Source organism: Rhopalosiphum padi, chromosome 3 (genome assembly GCF_020882245.1).
Source record: "Rhopalosiphum padi isolate XX-2018 chromosome 3, ASM2088224v1, whole genome shotgun sequence".
NCBI classification, from domain to species: domain Eukaryota; kingdom Metazoa; phylum Arthropoda; class Insecta; order Hemiptera; family Aphididae; genus Rhopalosiphum; species Rhopalosiphum padi.
In genome coordinates, this window is record NC_083599.1 from 19,462,182 (window position 1) to 19,478,089 (window position 15,908).

The 15,908-nt window shown below is 26.5% G+C and overlaps 2 protein-coding genes and 1 long non-coding RNA gene across 4 annotated transcripts; 1 reads left to right on the top strand and 2 right to left on the bottom strand.

The window, feature by feature from the left end:
* Positions 1-2,914: 2,914 nt before the first annotated feature.
* On the top strand, positions 2,915-11,945 carry LOC132926276 (GATA zinc finger domain-containing protein 14-like). Of its 2 annotated transcripts, XM_060990621.1 has the most exons (13): positions 2,915-3,579; positions 6,939-7,040; positions 7,118-7,210; positions 7,298-7,369; positions 7,441-7,578; positions 7,666-7,734; positions 7,815-7,910; positions 7,991-8,089; positions 8,168-8,251; positions 8,330-8,416; positions 8,495-8,578; positions 8,659-8,760; positions 11,689-11,945. In XM_060990621.1, exons 1-13 carry the CDS (start codon positions 3,428-3,430, stop codon positions 11,738-11,740), a joined length of 1,230 nt encoding a protein of 409 aa, XP_060846604.1. In that variant the 5' UTR covers positions 2,915-3,427; the 3' UTR covers positions 11,741-11,945. The 2 variants fall into 2 exon arrangements, with proteins under 2 accessions (XP_060846604.1, XP_060846605.1); XM_060990622.1 differs by lacking the exon at positions 8,330-8,416 and having other exon boundaries at positions 2,917-3,579.
* On the bottom strand, positions 11,312-11,692 carry LOC132926277 (uncharacterized). The gene is made up of 2 exons (XR_009661399.1): positions 11,550-11,692; positions 11,312-11,468 (listed from the first exon to the last, which is right to left on the bottom strand). It is a non-coding gene; the product is annotated as an uncharacterized LOC132926277 (long non-coding RNA).
* Positions 11,936-14,267, bottom strand: LOC132924867 (ubiquitin-like-conjugating enzyme ATG3). Its single transcript, XM_060989306.1, has 5 exons — positions 13,796-14,267; positions 13,250-13,438; positions 13,057-13,185; positions 12,470-12,661; positions 11,936-12,106 (listed from the first exon to the last, which is right to left on the bottom strand). Exons 1-5 carry the CDS (start codon positions 13,865-13,867, stop codon positions 11,936-11,938), a joined length of 753 nt encoding a protein of 250 aa, XP_060845289.1. The 5' UTR covers positions 13,868-14,267.
* Positions 14,268-15,908: the final 1,641 nt, after the last annotated feature.

The following is a 15,908-nucleotide window of genomic DNA, read 5'->3' on the forward strand; positions in this document are numbered from 1 at the left end:
GACATGGCAACTTTAAGTTGAACATCACTAAAGACAGGTTGGGCTAAATACATCCCTATGCTTTGTTAATTGTCATAGCAAAATCTATCTATATCGGAAATTGACGTCCAGTAAATGAAAAAAAGGGAGAGTAGAATCTGAAGGAGTCAAATCAATTTTAGTCAATAAAATACACTGGCCAGTTTCATCACCAACTATACATTCAAGTCTAAGAGTTCACAGTTCACTGTTGTACTCGTAATTAAGTGCACGAAATGACAAAATTAGAAATAGTGTGTTTTTATTATGGGTTTTCACGACGACGATAATGGAGTATTCACGATGACGGTAATGCATCAGTGGAGGTAGGGTATGGAGGTACGTGCAGTAGTGCACAATGTATAATGTACCTACTTAATAGTGTATTGACAATTTTTGTTTTTTTTATGAATACAATTTTAAATCTATAGGGTTTATATAAGGGAAAAATTAACTTGACGTGTCAATAAAATTATTGGTTAGTCACTGGTCATAGTTATAAATTTAACGTCTAAAATTCAATTTACTTCTAAAAAAAAAAAACAACTCGTTATGTAACATGACTGTAAGTCTGTAACTCTTCAACTTGGTTATATTCAGCTAGCCTTAGAAATGTCTTAAGTACAGAAAAAATTTAAGTTATTGACTATGCTCGTTAGACCTAAACCATTTTTTGGTGACACAAAGATAACAGATATGATAGGATTGGAATGATCAAATGATGTTTTATGTATAGAAAATAAACCGTTATATTTAATAGCTGTAGAGAAATAACAAGAATTAAAAAATAATAATACAGATTTCACCTTAAAATATTTAATTTTTAAATTTTAATTATATATTGTTACCTACCAGTCGCCTGTCTTGCTCCTAATTTGTTTCCTCAATGTTTAAAAACGTAAATACCTATGCAATATTTAATTTTAATATTTTACATATCTTACAAAATATATAACTTAAAGTATTTAATATTAATAATATATACTTACATCACAACTTTTAAGTACTTAGTATATTTTTAAATTTGTTAGCAAATCCATTAATATTTTGGGTTTTTTTCACCGAGTTTTGTATATTAGTATAAATATAGGTAGACTAGTAATTCATATTGTAACCAATAAGTAAATTAAAAAAAAATATTTAAACAACTTTGTGTTTTATAAATATTTTGAGCTTAAATTTGGTTGAAATTATATAGTTAAACAATAAATAACGATGTTTTGTTTTATCATAATTATAAAAAAATGTTTACACATTTAATAAAAATCATGTAGATACTTATTATATATACGAGAACGTTTCATATATTATGGTCATATGATGGTAGTATTTTAATATTTTATGTATGGAGACCTATAGGCTATAGGTAAAAATTTTACTATACTTATTAATATAATAATTTATATGGTGTAAATTGTATTGTTAAATAAAAATTTTGTTTTCGTATAATGACGAGTAAGTATATAGGTACGTAAATATAGAAAAATATATGTAAAACTCAACTAATAATAGGTAGTAGCATTGATTTTATAATATACTATATCAATGGTAGTAGTAATATTTTAAATTTACTCATATTTACGCTTTGCCTGCTCTGTTTAATGTGATTAATTAAAATTAATGTGTGTTTATGTAAATAGTAATTATATCTGTCCAATATACGCATACGCCATACGATGTCATTTTAGCCAACGAAAGCTATACCAGTAGGCCACAGGCGTGCGCAGATTTCAATTTCCGATCGAGCCTGGAACAATTAATGCCCAAATACTTGGACAGTACCTCTAATTTTTTTTGTAAATACATTAATATACATTCTAATTTCTAATTGTAAATTAAAAACTGTGTAAATAGAACCAAGTTGTATATGCACACAATATTGATATGCTAATTTCTAGACATTATATTTTCGAAGTTAGAAATAAAATTATATAAATACAATTAATAATTATGGATAAAAAAAGAACACAATACCAAAAATTTAAAAAAACCTAGTTTAATGAAAAAAATTGTATTTGCATAATATTATATTATATAAAATTAATTATGTAATAATTTTTATTAAAGAATTATAAATAAATTCTTCTATTTTTCCCATACGTTTGGATTCGTCAATGATCATGTTTTTCCACGAGCCTGTTGGTGCAGGTCCGTTTATTATTATCTTAATATTAAATAAACACGATATATATAAAAATTAAATGATATATTTATATATAACCAAACTATTAATAATTAACGTCCATAGTTATGGTAGGTACATATTATTTTGTGCACAATATTTTTGTTAGGCGAATAAATTACTAAAATTGTTGTAGTGGTACACAAATATTTCTAAATTTATTTCACTATTACAACAAATACTAAATAGGTAATATTCTCATGATCTCGAATATGTTGTGATAATTAAATATATACCTACATAAATTTAAAGTTTTATTATGCCCTGGCTCGAACCGACTCGCCCCGAGCGCACGCCTATGTAGGTAGTCTATCTATATTATAGCTATTAGTGCCCATTTGTTCATTATTATTTATTAAATATTAATGATGGATAAATATTAATATACTATAATTGGCCAAGTGAGATAATAAATTAATAAACCGAAAATTCGAGAACACACTGGTCAGTGGTCACTGGAACCATTTAAGATTTCCGGTGATCGGTATAAAAATATATTAATTTAATATGACGTTTTGTTTCGGAGGCACTTTTATAGTTCATCGATGTTGTTTATAATATGGGAGCCGTGTATGGAGGTAACAATTATTCCGAATGTTCCGATAACTACGCTCGGCGGGTACTAGTTTGTTATCGGGAATGATCGGACGCGCAGTCCCCACCAACACAATGCTCGCCATTACTCCCAGTAATCCGACTACAACACACAACGGTACTGCGTAGCACAGCCGTCACAGTGTGTGCCTGCGCGTAGTCGAATTGTACTCATACTACTCATACTAGTCTCATAGACTCTTAGCAGATTGTGCCGTGTGCGTCGTGTCTTGCGCGTCGCATCGTGCGCTGAATGTAACGACAATAGTGTACAGTACGCACACTCATTCACGCATACAACATCAAACGTTGTACTGCCGAATACAGTTGTGCATTTTTTGTTTTAGTGGTTATAATAATTGTGTGTGCCTTACCCGACATTTTTCTAACCTTTAATATTGTGTATAGATGTTTGATTTTCCAATCGATTACACCGATCGCATACGATTTCCAATGCGCGTATTATGCTGACCAGTAACCTTAAAAATTATTGTTTTTTCAACACCGTGATGAGTCGCTTTACGTAGATAGTTGTTATTACTTATTGTACGACAATAATCACGTCCGTCGAAACACAATCGATTACCGCCGTTCATTTCGTAATCGAACAACCCGTCTTGGCGTTGATACGTCATGGCGATTTCGGGACATTTTGGTTTCGTCGACTCCAAAATGTCTGAGCATAGCGAAGAACGTTTAAGTGAACAGTATCCGGGTTTAAATTTCAACGCTTATATACAAGTGAAAAGGCTCACGCAAGAAGAAATAGACAAGTATACTGGGAAGTGAGTATAAATTTCCACGACATAGGTATCACACAGTTCGTTTGTAATAGAGTTAATGTGGTTCGAAGTCCTCAGATATTTGTTTTATTATTGATAGTTTCAGTAGTATTATCGATCGATTGATTTTATACGTGTGGATCTGGCATTGTATAAATCTTAAGAGGATGACATACCCACTTATGTTGTCTCTGTCTTACGAACGTACAACATAGCAGATTTGCGTTCAACAGGATCTATTTTATGCTGTTAGCTTTAATATTACAGTCAATTTATCTGTTATCAAACTTACCTAAAGGTAATAATGTTATCTAGGGCATCTCATTAGCTTTGATTTTAATATTTTAGTTTTAAAATGAATTAAGAGCATTTTAATATTTTACATATAACTATAATAATTAATTTAAAAATTAAAATATCTTTAAAAGCCGATGAAATATCCTAGATAATATTATCACCTTTAAGTTTGATGTTAGGTAAATTGGCTCTAATATTAAAGCTAATAACATAAAATTGATTCTGTTGAACACAAATTTACTATGCTTTGTGTTCGCAAGATGGAGACAACACATTTGGGTATGACATCTTTTAAGCCAACACAACTAATAACATTGTTAATAGTAACATTATTATGTTTTTTTTTTATTCTTGTTTGATTAATATTGGTTTCTCAATCGCTTAAAATTGTTATGCGAATGAGAACCATTGTTCTCTTCTTTAAATACTCCAAAAATTGTATAATATGTTCAGTAAAGATGAATATGAAAGCAATGTTGTATTCATATGTTTTATATTGATGTGTTTATCAGTACAAATACAAGTAATAAATACTGTATTAATGCTATAATATAAACAGTAGAACCTCAATAATCCAGACTAATCGAGACTTTAGGTTGTCCAAATTAATTAAATTCTGGGCTAAACAAAATAACCGAAAATCATAAATTATAAATTTAAGAAAATTGTATTAAATACAATAAAATACAAGATATAATTCAATACAGTGTTAAACCTAACAAAATCATTTTAAAGTACATACATATAACTATTACTTACATATTTTTTTTATTTTTATTTATATTGATATAAAAAAGCAAGATAAAATTACATAATGTTGATGCACATTTATGGCTGTCCGTATTAATGAGGATTTACTGTCAGTAAAACAATTTTGAGAAAAACGTATTTTTGTATTTTGCATTTTCTTAAAATCATAACACTTTGTACATTATAATTATTTAAATATAATATAGTTTGGCATTTTTGGTAATGATTACAGTATTTAACTATGATTTATTCGTAATTTTTTTGATCTAGAAATCCAGAGCTACATATAGCTTGTAAAATAATTGAATTAATGAGTGAAATGATGAATTATTTTAACAATGATAAGAATTTTTTTCTTATGTAATCACTTTTCAGAGTAGTAAAAAGCTTTGATTTCGACTTCGGTGGTGGTTTCTAGTAGCAAATTGAATCTTGTTGGTACTTTAGTAGGGGAGGAGGAAAGTAAAAAAATTCTTTTCCGTTCTTAGTTATTGAGAAAAACAAAAACTGAAATTTTTATTCTAAATCAGATTTTGACGAAATTGATTTCTTTGTTTTGTTATAATTCAAAAATGAATAACCACATTAAGACTTGACATTATTGTCAAGTGTTCATATTAACTTTTTCTATATGCGGTATAATGTTTAAAATATCTTAATTCTTTTTGAGGTATTTGTAGACAATTAACGTTTTTAAATATCAATAAAAAAAATCATGTTGATCAAAAAGCTTGAAAATATATTTCAGTAAAACCTCCATATAATGAACTTCCATTTAACAAAATTTTCTGTTCAGTGAATTATTTTTGAGAACCATGATTAAATCTTCATTTTTAATTATGCGTAATTTTATCTCTGTATAAAGAATCTGATATTTCTAACAAACTATAAACTATTCGATAACAAATCTATTTTTTTAAATGAAATCAAAACATTTTATGAAGAAAGTACAATTTATAAAAATAATAAAAAAACAAAACTTACTAATTATTTCTCAATAATAAATTAAATAGATAATTATGATAAATATGTAATTAGATAATAAGATTTATAATATGTATTTGATGTTTAATTTTTAATTTTTTTTTCATACAATATAGAATATGAAATATATTTATTATAAACAAAAAAAAAATATAATTTAATTTAACAAATTCCTCTTTATTACAAATTTTTTTGTTCCCTATGTGACTTTATTGTATGGGAGTTTCACTGTAAAAGGTACCTTATAAGTTTTTATTAATAAAAATAAAAAATAAAGTTGAGTATAAATACACAAAAGTAATTTTTCATGAGCATTTATAGTTAGAATTTTAATAAATTTTGTCCAAATTGAGAAAATTAGAAAATTATTTAGTTAAAAATGCATAATATGAAATATAAAATCATTTAATATTTATGATCAAGATTTAAAAATGTAATACAAGGTTTTTCATAATATTTTTATCTTGTATTACAAATAAAACGTGTACGCGAAGTCAAATTAATTTTTAATAACTTTATAAGTGTTTGAAGTTTAAATAACTATGACTTTATAAATGTTGAGATGAATTCATTCATAAAATAACTATTTCTCTCAAATGATTCTTTTTATTTTGTTGTAATTCATAAACAAATAACCGTAGACACTTGAAGTTTTCATGAAATGTTTAAATTATCATTTTATTTTTGAATTATTATTATTATTATTATTATTAGACAATTGAAATTTTCGATTTTCTTAGTTTTTTTTTTTGTTTTTCTTTTATTTATTATGAGTCATTTTTTTTTATAGCTATTGGAAATTCGAAAACATTATGCATAGGGACTTAATACTTTTACATATTATATTATGAATTTACTATACAAAGTATAATTTTCAAAACATAAATAATATCTAATTATACCTACCAATTTGAAACCAAACAATTCACATTGTTCTATATGATAAAGTTGAATTGACTTAAAAATAATAATAATAGTATCTGGTTTAAAAATATATATTATAATTAAATATTAATAACAGTTTTTTAAATGTATGTTTTTGGCAAAATTAAATTAATCTACCATAATATTAATAATAAAATAAATTATTTGAATAGTAGTTTAAAAAAAAAAAAAATTATCTAATATGCTTGGAGATATAGGCTAATTACCATCTCCTTTTAGAATCATTTTTCATATAAAAATATATATTATGATAGAACTTAAATTTAATGCATGCATTACAGTGATCCATTCTACCCACTGTACAGTAAAACAGTAACACACTTGCCCAAATAACTTCAATATTTGCACTTTATTAAAAATGTTTATTTTAAATTTAATTGATTTAGAAAACAAGAAAAAGAGAAGAAGTCTATTGCACCAAATGAGCTTATTCCGAGTAATGTAAACGAACAAGAAGTTCAAGATGATGGGAACATGGAGAACTATACGTATGTTAATGTTGAAATATAATTTTTACTTGCACTATTTTTACTTTAAAAGGTTTTTTTTAATTTAATTTATTTAGAACACAAAGTAAAGAGGATAAGTCTATTGCACCAAATGAGCTTATTCCGAACATGGTAGTTGCACAAGAAATTCAAAATGAAGGGAACAATAGGTATATTAATTTTGATTTATAATTTTTTACTTGTACTATTTTTACTATGTATAATGTATATATATATTTTTTTTCATTTAAATTTAGTGCAACAAACAATTACAATCCTAATATGATAATCAAACAGGAAATTCAACATGATGATGTTAACATGGAGGAGTATGTTGATGTTAAAATATTTTATATGTGCATTTTCTTTACTAAAATTTTATTTTATTTTTTTGATTTAGAGCACAAGAAATGGAGAATTTGCCTAATCTATCAAATGAGTTTATTCCTGTAGAAATCAAACAAGAAATTGTAGATGAAATCGAATATGATGAAATGGAAAATGATGAAATCCAAGATAATTACTACAATCAAAATCTGTATGATAATGTTTAAATATAGCTTTTATACTAGCACTATATTTAATTTAAAAGTTTTCTTTTTATTTAATTTTTGTATTGGTTTAGTGAATGGGATCGTGAATGTGATAATGATTTTAATGAATATCTTAATAATCATACCTTGGAGATGAATACGTATGTTAAATGTTGAAATATAATTTTTACATTTGCACTTCTTTATTATAACATTTTTATTTTTTATTTTATTTATTTAGTGAACAAGAAAATATGTTCAATCCATCAATCAATTTTATTCCTAATATGATAAATGGATCAGAAATTCAAAACAATACTAACATGGAAAACTATGTGTAAGTTAATGTTAAACTATAATTTTTATACATGCACTATCTTTATTATAAAAGTTTTATTTTTAATTTTATTGATTTAGACCACAAGAAAATGTGATGAATTTACCAATTTCATCAATTGAATTTGTTCCCATAAGAATTAAACAAGAATTTCATAATCGCTCTACAGAGATATATTCGTATGTTAATCATGAAATATAATATTTATACTTGCACTATCTTATTATGAAAGTTTATTTTTTATTTGATTGATGTAGTTCACAAGAATATATCGCTGCCAACTTCATCCCTAATACAAGTGGACAAGGCACTCAAAATGATCGTAACATGGAGACAAATACGTATGTTAATCATGAAATATAATATTTATACTTGCACTATCTTATTATGAAAGTTTATTTTTTATTTGATTGATGTAGTTCACAAGAATATATCGCTGCCAACTTCATCCCTAATACAAGTGGACAAGGCAGCACTCAAAATGATCGTAACATGGAGACAAATGCGTATGTTAATCATGAAATATAATATTTATACTTGCACTATCTTATTATGAAAGTTTATTTTTTATTTGATTGATGTAGTTCACAAGAATATATCGCTGCCAACTTCATCCCTAATACAAGTGGACAAGGCACTCAAAATGATCGTAACATGGAGACAAATACGTATGTTAATGTTGCAATATAATTTTTATACTTGCAATTTATTTTCTATAAAATTTTAATTTTTAATTTTATTGATTTAGATCACAACAAAGTTCTACCTCATCATCAACAAACGGTTCTGTTCCTAATAATATAATAATCAAAAAAGAAATTTTTGATGATGGTAACATCGAAGTCTATACGTATGTTAATATTCAAATATTATTTCTATACTTACATTTAGATATATTTATGTTATGGGCAAAGTAAATAATTTGGGCGTTTTATACAATGCTCGGGCGTTGTATATAATGGCCTTCGTATATTGGGCAATGTATATAATATAATATTTAAAAGAAAAGTATTGCCAAAATATAAAGAATACTATATATTTATACTATAATATTTTTTATTTATTTTATTAAAAAATAAAATTTTATTTTTATTTTTACATCACTTATTTTCGCAGGTACTGCTTTGGTGGCATTTTGATGTGTATAGTCGCATAATTTTTCTTTGCAAATCATAAATTGGTTTCTACTGTATAAAGTTGAAAGACGGCCTTCCTTAGTCCTGATTTCGTATATCAAAGCCAGATTTAACAATGATTATTATTTTTAAATTGGATTAGTTAGTGTATTTTTTCATTTGTTCTTATCGGTTTTCTTACAATGGGGCAATCCACATATTTGTTTTATTTTAGCTATACCAAAATTTCACTCCGTGAGACGGCACGGAAATTTTCTAATTTGGGTGGTCAGGGCTACGACCGATGTACATGTGTACAAAAATGTATAACACGGAAGTGCAAGTGTAAAGCAGCTGAGCGGCTATGCACATCTAAATGCCACCAAAGCAGTACTTGCAAAAATAAGTGATGTAAAAATAAAAAATAAAATTTTATTTTCTAATAACATAAATAAAAAATATTATAGTATAAATATATAGTATTCGTTATATTTTGGCAATACTTTTCTTTTAAATATTATATTATATTTATATACATTGCCCAATATACGAAGGCCATTACATACAACGCCCGAGCATTGTATAGAATGACTGGGCATTGTATAAAACGCCCAAATTGTATAGAATGACTGGGCATTGTATAAAACGCCCAAATTGTATACTTTGCCCGTAACATATATATTAAATATTATTCTATAATATTGTAAATAAATTTGCAAAAAAAAATATTTCGATAAATATTTTGTACTCAACATTTAAGGTTAAAATAACGTATAAATAGGACAAAATATCCATAGTTAAGAAAAATTAATAACATTTTTGACATATAAATATACAATATATAGATATATCTGAGAATAAGTGTCAGTAATAAAATATAAATAATTATAAATATAATAAAAAAATCACGTTACATTTACTTATAATGCGCTACAGAAAAAAATAATATATTACATTAAAAATAATTCTTTATCATTTAAGCTACCAAGATACTTAAGAGGAAGTTATACCTGCATATGTATTGTCTAATACAACACATAGTGTATTCTACGGAATGCAAATTTACTATTATGTACATTAGTTAGACATAATGTCCTCCTAAAACTAAGTTTTGTATCATCAATTATTTTATGATGTTTTATCTGTTGATTATTATACTCAATATTTTAAAAATCTATTAAATACATTTGAATGTCAAAATGTCTTAATGTCATTTGTGGGGTGCATGAGTGTACAAATGCATCCCATGAACAAAATTATTATTATTTGTTTTATACTATAATTTCTATAAAATGATCTACATTTACACAGAAAATGTGTTGAAAAAAATTCATGGAATGACTTGACCATGTGAGTGGCAGGTATTACTTTAGATTTTCAATATTGGTTTTGCATCCCATGAAAAAATGTGAAATGACGCCCCTGTTTTTAAGAATATTTTTTTAAAATAATTTTAAGTTGTTTGAATAAATAAATTTATTATAAATATTTAATATCCTAATGAGTAGAATAATGAAACAAAAAAAGGTTCACCTAGTAGAGTATTTATCATCAGTACTTGGAAATCATTAACAAATGTAATGTAACTTAAAAATAAATGATAACATTTTTTTAATATTCTTTATTTAAAATTATAACTTTAAATATTTTTTTTTAATTTGAAGATTTTGTCCTATCTGTTGGTTTTTTTAAGCTTAGGAATTTTATTTTATTATTTTAATATTTTGTTCTTGAATATTTTAATCCAATACTGTATTTTACTTAAATCGTAGGCGTCTTTTATGTCTATAATGGGGAATTTTTATCATCTTATATAATTCAAGCTATTTTCCTAAGAAACTTAAAACTGCACATAATACAAAAATATCTAACTTAATAAGGCGCTAGAATAATTTCACTGTTATTGTGAAGTTTTGAATAATCTGTATAATATAACTTGAATATTTTTTTTAACCTATAAATTGATAAAAAGTCTTAATCCAAGATTAAAAATAAATAAATTTTAAAACGTTAAAATATTTTTACTATATAATCACTAATTATTTTATAAAAATATTTTGAACAATTTGTTAACAAGTATAAAAAAATAACATGCTAAAATAATAAATTTTAATTAATAATAATTGTGTGATACATTATATTTAAATTTTAAGATACTGACTGCTTACAATATTTAGTAGCTGATGGTATTCTATTAAAGTGTTGTATTGAAATAATTTAACATTTTTACATAATCAATTTGGATTGAAAATAAATTATCCTGACATTAACATATAAACAACTTGATTATTACTATAAATTAATATTCTGTGTATAATCATATTCTATAGTTGGTATAACTGATTGTACAAATTTCAAAAATATAATTAAATACATGTGCACTTTTAAATGTTTTCTTCGTTTTGTCATCATTTTGATTAGTTTTTTCATAACTTCTGCATGTCTGTAAAAAATACATAATTATTAATTAAGATATTCATTACTATAAACACATTATAAAATTAGTCTATATATTTAACCATACCTCACCAATTAAAAAAAAACATCTTTTATGTATGAATCATCTTTAAAGACTTGTAGTTTATACAATTTGCAGTGCAATAAACTATTATACTGTAGTCCTAAAGATTTGTACTTATTAAATATTATCTATTTACTTGCAGGGATGTATTGATGCCATCAGCGGACCTGGAATATGAGGATGGGACTCCATAGTAACAGTTTTTTTTGCATAATCCTGGCTCACATCTTCATATATTTCTTTAACGCTTAATGGTTTTTTGTTCTAAAAAGTATATGTTTATATAAATAAAAAAAAAAAAAATGTTTTCATGCAGTACAATGTTTAGTTTATAAACTAAGATTCTAAAATATAACAATTTTAATGCTCATAATGTTAATAAATTTTGTTTAAGAACAATGTTGAATTCTTACTTCATTATAACCATAAATCCACAATCTTGGTGTTTGATAAAATTTATCATATGTTATATGTAAATCATATGTTCGGGTTTTTAATATTTCATCAGTAGATGTGCTTGTTAATTGTTTTCTTTCTTTTTGTGTTGAATAAACGGTTGCCTTTAAAATAATAGCAAAAGTAAATATTTGAAGCTAGTATACCTAAATGAATATAACCAACTGTCAAGATAAGATCAGTCATAAAACTAAAAAATTAAATGCAGAAAGCAAATTTAATAAATCAATTTTCATCCATTCAAAATAAATGCTAAATAATTAGTTAAATAATTACTTAGTTAACATACATTTAATCAATAACCAGACCAAACAGAATATAAACAATTGTTAACATTTTTAAAATTGATTGCATTTTTAATAGCTTGTATTTTTCATACATTATAATTTGATTTTTCTTCTCTTAACTGAATAAGTTCAAATTCAAGAATAATTTTATTAATAATATAATCATAGTTAAAAAATTACCGAATCATCTTCCAGTAAACCACTTTCTACAAACGCATCCATATCTATTGCTTCACCTTCATCGTCATCATCATCTTCATCATCACCTATACTATTATTTTTAGTATAGAAATTACAAGTTTTTATAATTTGATTTTCATGGGTCATTATGTTGGAAAATTGATTACCATTGTTTTGACCTTCCTTATTTTCCTACAAACAACCACCCAGCTAACAGTTTAATATTTTTCTTATACTGTGGTTTCTGTTAAGCTATACAGTATACATTTTAAACCCCCGTATTTCTAAATTATTAGTTACAAAATTAATTACACAATACAATAGAATTAGTGAATTAATAGAATACTCTATTCAAGTTAAGAAGACAACTTGATGGCAACAAGCTTTTGCCAGGTGGTGGTCAGGTAACATCTGGTTGTCACCTCAACTGAGTCAACTATCTACACTTGCAGTATAGTTATACCATACCCCTGCGCACAAGTCAATCGTAACATTAGTAAAGTAATTGCCAAGTTGTTTTTTAACTTGAATAAAGTGTAGAGAAAAATGTATTTTAGGAATATAATAAGTAAGAATATTTTGTTTACTTCGTGTGATATTTTGGATATTTTTTCATTAAAAGACAAAAGTGAAGAATCAAAATGATGAGTCTCAACCCATCCTTCATTTCCTTCTTCCAATTCAACAATATTCTCAAGGATTTCACAGTTCTCAATCTAAAAAAAAATGATAGTATGTAGCTATAGTCCATAAATATATTCAACTAAATTGTTTAATTACTTGTTTATATCGACGTAAACAGGGAACATTTCTTGTAATCAGATATTGTTTGTCTTTTGGCAAATAAGATTTAATCTTGCATTCGTCACCACAAGCCCATTCCCAGGTTGGACATGTATGCACTAAATGGTCGCCAGCAGTAACAAATTCATTTGGGGTAACTACTCCTGTATCTTTAAATTTTGATTCCTATTAAATAAATATTGTAATTTTTATTTCATCATAGTGTGTCTAATGTTAATATTGCAAAATTAACATTAATTATTCCCTACAATAAAATGTTAAATCAGCTAAACTAGATTTGAAAAAAAAATATATTCAATAAAAATTGACACATTAGCCAATAATGTCTATAATTATTTTATTAACTATAGCAAGTGACATGTACCTACTCTTTATTCGGTTATATTCAATATGCATGCATTGTATTTCAAAAAAAGATGGATTGCTTATCTAAAATATTGAAATATAATTCAATATTAAGTATTTCATAATCAAATGAGATAACTTTTATTTGAAATGTATAATATACATGTGTGTGATTACCTTTAGGACTGGAGTTAATAATCCAGCGACTCCTAGTGCAGTACCTTTAACGGTGTTGATAATGTTTTGCATGGTTTTAATGTGACACTTAATTCGATTTGATTCTGAAGCTAAGAGATCTGAACGATCGAATCAACCGGATTGCTTTCACCAGTTTCACTACAGCAAAAACATGTTAAAAGTAAAAATGTATAAATAATTTATTCTGTTGAAAAAACCACTTAGTAGGACGTAAAAAAACGAATTAGAATTCAACATTCCTGTAGTAGGCCATGTGTATATAGTATTATTACGACAACGTCGGTATTCGGTATAGCAATGACGAGAACAAGTGATATTTTGAAAACACGTTTGAGCGGACGCCGAACGGACGGATGAGAAATAAAACACGAAACGAGTTAAAGACCCTGACCAGTATGTGGCAAGGTGAAATGGTATGGCGCTCATTTTTCTTTATCATCATTCAGCATCGAATACGACAAAATATCCACGGTTTGTACTCTTCCAAGTTCCAATACATCATTATTATTTTATTGTTTAATTTAATTAATAATATTATTATTATACCTGCCTGTTGGCTATTACCTACCGTAGCCGTAATACCGTTTATTAGATGATTGTCAATTACATAATATGAAATATTATTTATTGATTATTATATAATGTAACGTTCGACTAGATACCATAAAGTAATGAGTAGAAATACAAACAGAAAACGATTTAACAACTCTTTAGGTACCTACCTACTTATTATCTATCTGACTTTGCCAATAGGTAAAATAATATAATGCGGGTAAGGTATGTTGGTATGTAGGTAACGTTACGACGCAGTCAGCATAATACAATTATTTTGTCTTGTCAGGCAGACAGGCAGTTTGACATGCGTATTATTAATCCACATTAAATTCTATATTTATACATATTCGAGGACTATATAGTATTATGGCTGTGACATTGAAATACAGAACGTGTCAGAGAATCGGCAGTGAAACTAGTGAAAGTTCAGTCTTCGGTGTGAGCTGTGGCCCGTCCACGTGACACCATAGGCATACTAATTTATCTTTATACGTGTCTGTGCGTGGGACACATCAGCGCCGATCGCGGTTGAAAAATATAAACCTTCTAATAAAATTATACTGTCGTACAGGCGCGGATCCAGTACATATTTACGGGGGAGGGGGGTATCTTGAAAAAAATTTCAACCTAAGTCTGATAAAAACAGTGTAAGTACATACTAAGCTAATAGGTAAATAATATTATTATTATCTAAATTCCAGTTTATCAGTACAATAAAATAAAAGATTAATAATTGTAAGTAAGACGTACGACCACGGACTAAAAATCAATTAATTCAACAGAGTATAGGTACCTACACAGCTACGCCTATAAGCGTCTATATAGCTTATAGCTGTCGTGTAATGAACTAATATTGTGTCCTCGATTGGCCGTAGCATTGTATGGTATCGTATCATTCACTAACCGTGGTCTACCAGGAAATTTTCAAAGTTAGGCCGAGCTCAACTTTGAACTTTTAGACACGACACATGAGTGCACGACTGTACTGTGAACCAGGTTTTGGTCCGTTTACGACCTACTCTATACACAATAATGAGTAGGTTATCGATATTATAGGAATAAAATTAGCAAAATTGAATACCTACCTACATATTTGTATACTTTAAACTGATCATATTATAGGTCAATTATATAAATTTAGGTACTAGGTACAGGATAATTCAACTATAGCATCATGTTCACCTTTATTATTTTCTTTAATAATGAATTTATTCAAATTTTTATGTTTTTGTACTGGATACAGGATAGCCAGGATATGTACTCAAGAGTCAAGGAGTGTCCTCTGACAATGTAGGCACTTTTTAAATTAAAAAAATAACTTTTTTTATGTAAATTGTTTAGTGGATAATTTTTTTTTCAAATTTTAATATATCGCACTACCGGTTATTTCAAAATATTAATGAGTATATTTTCTTATTAGTTTTTAATTTATAATATAAAATGTTTTTATTTGGTGTCTAGGAATAATAGGCCTTAAAAATGTTTTTATCAAGTATCAAGTGTAAAATACAATATGTAATATTGGTTCTAATATTAT